This window comes from Berghia stephanieae, chromosome 13 (assembly GCF_034508935.2).
Source record: "Berghia stephanieae isolate SIO BIC M18660-M18661 chromosome 13, UCSD_Bste_1.3, whole genome shotgun sequence".
NCBI classification, from domain to species: Eukaryota; Metazoa; Mollusca; class Gastropoda; order Nudibranchia; family Aeolidiidae; genus Berghia; species Berghia stephanieae.
In genome coordinates, this window is record NC_088372.1 from 26,649,488 (window position 1) to 26,658,771 (window position 9,284).

Consider the following 9,284-nt stretch of genomic DNA (forward strand, 5'->3'; position numbering starts at 1 on the left):
TGATGATGATGATGATGACGATGACGATGATGATGATGATGATGACGATGATGATGATGATGATGATGATCATCATCATCATCATCATTATTATTATTATTATTATTGTCAATATTATGACGGTGATGATGATGATGATGATGTCGACGACGACGACGACGACGACGACGATGATTATTATTATTATTGTTATTATTATTATTATTATTATTATTATTATTATTATTATTATTATTATTATTATTATTATTATTATTACTACTATTATTATTATTACTACTATTATTATTATTACTACTATTATTATTACTATTATTATTATTATTATTATTATTATTATTATTATTATTATTATTATTATTATTATTACTATTATTGTTTTTAATATTATTATTATTATTATTATTATTATTATTATTATTATTATTATTATTATTATTATTATTATTATTATTATTATTATTATTATTATTATTATTATTATTATTATCATTATTATTAGTACTATTATTGTATTTAATATCATTATTATTATTATTATCATTATTATTAGTACTATTATTGTTTTTAATATCATTATTATTATTATTATTATTATTATTATTATTATTATTATTATTATTATTATTATTATCATTATTATTAGTACTATTATTGTTTTTAATATCATTATTATTATTATTATTAGTATTATTATTATTATTATTATTATTATTATTATTATTATTATTATTATTATTATTATTATTATTATTATCATTATTATTAGTACTATTATTGTTTTTAATATCATTATTATTATTATTATTATTATTATTATTATTATTATTATTATTATTATTATTATTATTATTATTATTATTATTATTATCATTATTATTAGTACTATTATTGTTTTTAATATCATTATTATTATTATTATTATTATTATTATTAGTATTATTATTATTATTATTATTATTATTATTATTATTATTATTATTATTATTATTATTAATATTATTATTATTAGTATTATTATTAGTATTATTATTATTATTATTATTATTATTATTATTATTATTATTATTATTATTATTATTATTATTATTATTAATATCATTATTATTATTATTATTATAATCATTAACATCTTTATTATCTTTATTGTTTTTTAAAGCCTTAGATGATAAGCAAGGATTGTTTATTATCATTATAATAATTGTTAAACTAATTATTCAGAGAGATATTATGGTTGAACTGAAATTATTGAACTATCCTAAGGAACAGATTGCATTTGAGCCCCGTCTTCTTGTGAAAGTAAAATACTCACAACATCCGTCAGCCGAGTATAACATACCAACACACGCAATTGTCTGTAACATTTAACGTGCATAATCTGATATGATTAAGTGACAACTAATCATTAAAGTGGCTGTCTAAAAAAATAAACCCCAAAAAGCCGAGTGTCGTATAGAGGGAAAGAAATTAACGCAACTCTGGCCTTTCCTTTTAGACTTTAAAAAAAGGTCCAAAAAATGCCACTTTGGTATAATCTAGGCAGTGTTTACGACTGTTTCAAGAGATGACGAAAGATCAACGCAATATTAATGCTACATATTCAGGTGAAATAGTCATCTCTCCCACCCTACAAAACAGTCGGACCAACATAAAAAAGCGCAATTGTTATTGTCGATTCTATATTATATTAAAAAAAAAATTTAAAAATTAAAAAAATTGAGCTTTATATAGCGCAATATCCACTAAATGTGCTCAAACCGCTTTACAAGGGATCCCTGGTCAACAGCAACATTTAACATGTAGGACGGGACATGACGCCTGTTAGGCGATATTACAATTTTTCGGACAAAGACAACGCTGTTAACGGCCAGGTACTCATTTTACACCTGAGTACGGTGAGAGAATGTGAGTAAAGAGCCTTTTCCAAGGACTCAACTATGCGCCAAGCGCGAGGCTCGAACCAAGGACCTTCCGATCCGAAAGCGAGTGTCATACCACTCGACCACATTAGAGAGACATTACTGAGAACTAATCACTCAACTAGTGGTCTAAAAAAAACTATAACGCAGTGCCGAGTGGCACCGATTTCATTTCTTTCCATATTTTATGAAATAGACAAATTTTCCATTAACTCACTCAGCCCTAACGCCGACAATCCTGCTATCACTTTTACCCCATCGTTATTTCCTCTTTTTTTTTCTCCGAGTAACAAATTATATGCATATTACCAATGCAACTGTTTTTAATTTCTACATGATTTGTAGTCGAGTCCGACCATGAAAAGTCCAACTGGATTCAGTGGTCTGATGTCACGCCACCCGGCAACGGCGGCCATCTTGGTTATAAACAAAGAAAATCATTACTTTTTATTCTTCATGCTGGCGAGAACATTTCATATGTCTTGTGATCAGAATGTGTAAAAGTCAAAACATTATCAAATTTATGTTTTTTCCCCCTCTGGATACGCTGTTATGCTCGCCGGGGAAGTATTTTATACTGGCGTCCGCCATTGTTCCGATAGTTTAGAACCAGTGTTACTAAGTTACCATGCGTCATTAGAAAGGAAGTGACGTTACGACTGTTGACGAGTATTTAACTGAGTATTTTTAAAATTTATTTTGGTTAATCCCTTGTGAGAATGGTTAGCGCGTCGGTATGTTTGTTTTATGTTTTTAAGGGTTTTACAGCGCTTGCAACACATTAAGGTCATATCAGCGCCAGTAAAAGGGAAGAGAATGGGATAGTAAAAAGTTATAGAATTACAATTAAGCACCCAAGAAAAGACAAGGGGGAATGGTTCCAATAGGAAACAGATGTAGATTCCAAGAGCACACTATCAAAGTACTTAGTTTGAGATCACCTAAAGGTCTCATCCAGACACAAGCACATGTCCCCACTATGAGGAACACACTCAAAAGTTTACAAATCATATATAAGATGTAAACAAAACATAATACTTAGATGATTTACAAGGAAAAAAATATCCTCTCCCAAACTAACTATACATTTGACTGTTTCCCTCTCAGCCAGGGTACCCGGCCAGGGCCAGAACAAAACCAAGTAATCTCATTTTAAGATAAAGACAGAACGCAAGTTGGAAAACAGATCTAGGGGGATAGAAGACACAGTAAAAATCTCACTGCCCACTATGGGAGGTCGGGAACCCCACCCAGTCAGCAACGTAGGTAGAGGGTTAGGGTTGAATGAGTTAATACAATACTCTTCAACAGTCGTAACGTCACTTCCTTCCTAATGACGCATGGTAACTTAGTAACACTGGCTCTAAACTATCGGAACAATGGGGAGGCCCGTATGAAATATTTCTCCGGCGAGCATAAAGGGTATCGAGAGGGGAAAAAAAACACATAAATTTTATCATGTTTTGACTTTTGCACTTTCTGATCACAAGGCATATGAAAAGTTCTAGCCAGCATGAAACATAAAAAGTAATGATTTTCTTTGTTTAGAACCAAGATGGCCACCGTTGCCTGGCGGCGTGACATCAGACTATTGAATCGTATTACCTGCAACTCATGGTGGAAAGTTTTGACGAAGTATTGTGCATTTTTCCTCAATACTTCCAGGAATTGGTTGGCAAACGTTGTGTACTGGAATTATAAGGGATGGTGAGCATTAAAAAAAAAAAGAAAAGAAAAAAAAAGAAAATCAATATTAAATACTAAGATAAACCAAACAAAACAATAGACAAACTAAACAAATAAAAAATACACTGTGCATCAACGTCGTCTCGTCGTCGTCGTTAAGGTCATCATCATCATCATCATCATCATCATCATCATCGTCATCATCATCATCCGTCATCGTCATCGTCATCATCATCATCATCATCATCATCATCGTCATCGTCATCATCATCATCATCATCATCATCATCATCATCATCATCATCATCATCATCATCATCATCATCATCGTCATCATCGTAATCATCATTGTAATCATCATCATCTTCAACATCATTTTAAACTAAAAGTCCCTGTATTCATCCCATAGGGAAATTTGTCTCTAGGGTCTATTCCAATGGAAGACTGGATAACCCAGGCGTCAGCCGCAGTGCAGCGCCGCAAATTGAGCTAGGGCGAGGTGACTTTCTCAAGGCCACACACGCATCAGCTTGTGATCGAGCTCAATCATCCTCATCATCATCCTCACCCTTTTCATCGTTCTCCCCTTAACAAACCATACTTGTCACGGGCTGAGTGTTTCTGATGAAGTTGAAACATATTACATGACGCAGTTCAAATTTCACATTTGTACGTTTCGACGGAAAAAGACATTTTATCACCTAAATGTCTCATCCAGACAAAAACACATGATCCTACAAAGAGGAAAACACTCAAATCTTTACAAATCATTCATATTAAATACAAAATATATAACGATATGAGAGGATTGGCAAGGAATAGAAATCTTACCTTCTAAATCTATAACTCTATACATAATTTGAATGTTTCCCTCCCAGCCAAGGATCTCAGCCACGGCAGAACAAAAGCAAGTAATCTCACTCCAAGACAGATAAAAAGGAGTGTTGGAAAACAGATATTGTAGTGAAAGACCCAACCCAGGAATGCAATTTAAAATCATCCAAAAAAATTTAAAAATCAGCCAAATTCGACTGTTGCACTTCCGATTAGTCGAGCTCAACTGAACATTTAGTTAGGTAATATTATTATCCAGCGTTTTTTATTCTGCTGTTTTATACACACCTATTTCGATGTAAGACTATGCATGGTATATTTTATAAATTCATTGCACATAACTTGTTAATACTTACACGAACTGTGCGTTGTGATACAAGTTGTGTCCATTTGATCAGTAATTCGTGTAGAGTTGATATTGGAACGCTGTTGGCAATAAAATAACTTTCGTTAAGAATAATTTATTAACATGAAATATTCTAACACTATATATTGGTAGCACAGCACAGTAACTATCAATAAAAAAAGTGTGAAATGTTTATTTTTTCACAAGAGACAACGGTTAAGTGTTGTATTGTGAAGAGGCAATCGGTTTATAGATAGTATGCTCTTTGCTAAGAAGAAGTTCACAACATTGCCATCCGGAAGTATAACGGACCAACACACGAAACTTTGTGTAACCTTTAACGTTTATAGTCTGTTTAAAACAGTGTAGTGAGAATTACTCACAAACGTGGATGGTAAAAAATAATAAAAAGGCCAGAGTAACGCCATCTTCATTCTATCAATATCAAAATGAGGGTAAATGACATCTCTATGACCGACATTGACAATCTTCAAGATACACAAGTGTTGTGAAAACTGTTCACTGTGTTATGGTCACCGTAGTGTGTATCAGACGACGAAGAGAATAGATAGTTCGAAGATGACGTCACTCAGGCCTTTGTTATTGTTTTTGCCATCCGCGTTTGTGAGTTGTTCTCACTAAACTGTATTAACCAGAATATAAAAGTTCATGGTTACACAGAGTTTGTGTGTTGGTCCGTTATACTTCCGGATGGTAATGTTGTGAACTCCTTGGCCAAGAGCATTCTATCTATAAATTTTGGCGGACTTTTGTCATCACAATGTGCGGGCACCCAACCTCAATGAGGATGACGCTGGATAGGGAGTGAGTGAGTGAGTGAGTGAGTGTGTATCAGGATCGAATGAGTGAGTGTCCGGTGCTTGACTAAGGTGTGTAGTTGGCGAGAGAGATAGATAGATAGATAGAGAGAGAGAGAGAGAGAGAGAGAGAGAGAGAGAGAGAGAGAGAGAGAGTATCGGAGTGTTATGTAATATGAAAGCTTGAGGAAGCAAAATGTTTCATTTAAATTAAAGTTATTCTTTATTGTTAAACGATTGAGTTTTTGTAATTAACGATGGCTACATACAGTCAGTGTCAGGCTATAACTTTACAATGACTACGTACGGTCGGTGTCAGGCTATAAGTTAACAATAGCTACATTCGGTAGGCGTCAGGCTATACGTTTACGATGGGCTACGTACGGTCAGTGTCAGGCAATAAGTTTACGATGGCGACGTGCGGTCAGTGTCAGGCAATAAGCTTACGATGGCTACGTACGGTCAGTGTCAGGCTATGACTACCAAAGCTACGATTATTAAACCATTATCAGTAATAAAACAAAACAGAAAAATTTAACGATCTGGACATAAGGAAAGATGCAAGTCTTTACGAGCATCGTGGTTCTAAACAAAGAAAATTGGTACTTTTTATTCTTCATGCTTGCTAGAACTTGACATATATCATGTGATCAGAATGTATAAAAGTCAAAACATTATCATATTTATAATGTTTTTCTCCTCTGGATACACTTTTATGCTCGTCGGAGAAATATTTCATAAGGGCGCCCGCCATTGTTCCGATAGTTTAGAGCCAGTTACTAAGTTACCATGCGTCATAACGAGGGAAGTGACTTCGTGACTGTTGAAGCCAATGGGAGCGATCTATATTCATGTTTTCGTCCAACCTAGTCATCGATCACATGATTTGTTGCTATACAACGATTGGAAATTTCTCAATGTATCTTAACACGCTGTTTTGTTAATGAAAGCTGTAAACATACTCATGGGTCATGCTGAGCAAAATGACCAATAGTAACGTTGGCTAGTTCGCAAACTGTGAAAACTTTTCACTATGTGGGTCATTTTGAGCACACTTTGCAATGTGACGAATGACCTCGAGCACATGGAAATGTAATATAGATAGAATGCGCTTGGCCAAGGAGTTCACAACATTGCCATCCGGAAGTATAACGGACCAACACACAAACTCTGTGTAATCATGAACTTTTATAGTCTGGTTAATACAGTTTAGTGAGAACAACTCACAAACGCGGATGGCAAAAACAATAACAAAGGCCTGAGTGACGTCATCTTCGAACTATCTAAAGATAGTTCAAAGATGACGTCACTCAGGTCTTTGTTATTGTTTTTTGCCGTCCGCGTTTATGAGTAATGCTCACTGAACTGTATTAACCTGACTATAAACGTTCATGGATACACACAGTTTTGTGTGTTGGTCCGTTATACTTCCGGATGGCAATGTTATGAGCTTCTTAGCCAAGCGCATACTATCTTCCGAATGGCAATGTTATGAGCTTCTTAGCCAAGCGCATACTATCTATAGATAATATGCGTTTGGCCAAGAAGCTCATAACATTGCCATTCGGAAGTATAGCGGACCAACACACAAAACTATGTGTATCCATGAACGTTTATCGTCAGGTGAATACAGTTCAGTGAGCATTAATCATAAACGCGGATGGTAAAAAAACAATTACAAAGACATGAGTGAAGTCATCTTCGAACTATCTATAGATTGTGCCCATTATTGCTGGGTGGACAAGGGGAGGGGGTGGGGGTGCAAAAAATGATCCCGTCGTCCACGTTATAAACAAAATGGACATAAGAAATTAAAAGAATTAGAAAAAAAAAACGCCACAAAACAACCGTATGGACAAACTAAAATTAGAGACCGAAATCAAATATAAAATAAAGGAAAATCAACGCATAAATTACCATTGCTTGTTCTCATCCGGCCTTTCAATATCAGTAACACACATGACAAGTGCGTCGACAACCCGTGACATGAGTGGTAGTAGGTTTCGCTGGTCAAATAAAATACACACATTTTGCCATTGCATTATATTATTTCCTTATAAACTCATGGGAGCGATCTATATTCGTGTTTTCGTCCACCCAAGTCATCAATCACATGATTTGTTGCTGTCCAACGTTTGGACATTTTTTAACAAATGTAAACACGCTGCTTTGTTTACAAATGTTATAAACATACCCATGTGTCAAGCTGAATCAAATGACCAATCGTGATGTTAGATATTTAAAAAGCTGTGAACACTTTTCACTAAGTGGGTCACTTTGAGCACATTTTGCAATGTGACCAATGACCTCAAGCACATGGAAAGTTAATATAGATCGTGCCCATAATTGGTAGTCCAATGATGTATGAAAAGAACAAATTGTAAAAAAGTGGACATGATATAAACACTTCAAATAGTATAGATAGTATGCACTTGGCTAAGAAGCTCACAACATTGCAACCGGAAATATAACGAACCAACATACAACACAATTTTAACTTTATCTGCATTATTTTGTGAGATATTTAATCATTTAAACATGTACTGCTTGCTAATTATAGATTTGTTTGAAATGGGTTTCTCTGATTATAGTCTCGTAAATAGCAAACATATTATTGAAGTCCTCTGCAAAGCCTCTACGTCGATCAAAGAGAGAATCTGTGCTAAATAAAGCTACTTACCACGATATGATCATATTGTAGTCGGTCCAAGCCACTCAACATTGTGTTCACAGTCGCAGCGGCCATTAATGCTTGGGAGTAAGAGACATTTTTCCTATCTATGATTTTCATAATTCCCATAAGTTTCTGTAAAAGATAATTATAACTTTATTAAATACAATTTAAAAGCGGTTTTTTTTCCTTACTATGATTTCTGAGCAAAAAAAACAACAAAACAAACAAAAACAAAACAACACAAACAAACAACGCGTGCACACAAGAAACCAAAATAAAATGCAATACTTTATGTTTCAAAACTGAAAATGAACTATGTGCTTTACTTAAAATAAAATTACTTTTGTACTTTTGGCACATTTTAAGATAATAAATTCCATAAGTTTAAGAATTAAAAAGGTTAAAAATGAGATTTGTTTTCCCCACTCCCCTTTAGGTGCAACAATACCTACCATTGTATATAATAACTAAAATTATTGTACAGATAATATCAATTTTCAGCCTTCCCTTTCAAGGCCTCAGGATTGTAAAACATACACCCTGGAGACCCATAGAAATGATCCATTCGGTGATGAGCAACCATTCAAACTCCTGAGAAGTTTCATCACGTTGCCGTCGTACAGGAGCTTGTGCGCTGCCATGACCCTGAAGGTGATACCAGCCTAGATCCAATCCTGCTGGAACAGCTGAAGATGAGTAGCCAGACTAAGAATATCAAAACCGGCGTCCAGACAAGGTTCTTCCTTCTTCTGGACTCACGCCTCTAACTCAATGAAAATGAAAAATAGGAAAAGATACCAAGCTGGCTCGGTCGTCGCCCAGTACAAAAAGGACCGCGTGTCAAACGTAGGAAGTCCGATTGACATGACAAGTGAGCTAGACTCCAACGTTGAAAACAGTCTCACTATAGGCACTAGCATTAAAATACTTTACCTGAATATAGAAGGAATATCAATGGCTATGTGTGAGTACCTATCGCATGTACTCAAAATATATGATGTTAACAT

General features: G+C 34.2%; 1 protein-coding gene across 1 annotated transcript in view; it reads right to left on the reverse strand.

Moving 5' to 3' along the window:
* The window catches only part of LOC144959266 (uncharacterized), a 28,345-nt gene extending 19,427 nt beyond the window's left edge, over positions 1–8,918 (reverse strand). Inside the window, exons 1-5 of the mRNA XM_078891810.1 lie at positions 8,817–8,918; positions 8,284–8,409; positions 7,521–7,609; positions 4,796–4,865; positions 3,525–3,608 (exon numbers count right to left, since the gene is read on the reverse strand). Coding sequence (XP_078747936.1) covers positions 3,525–3,608; positions 4,796–4,865; positions 7,521–7,609; positions 8,284–8,409; positions 8,817–8,918 — 471 coding nt within the window. The remainder of the gene's footprint in view (positions 1–3,524; positions 3,609–4,795; positions 4,866–7,520; positions 7,610–8,283; positions 8,410–8,816) is intronic.
* Between the last annotated feature and the right edge of the window lie 366 nt (positions 8,919–9,284).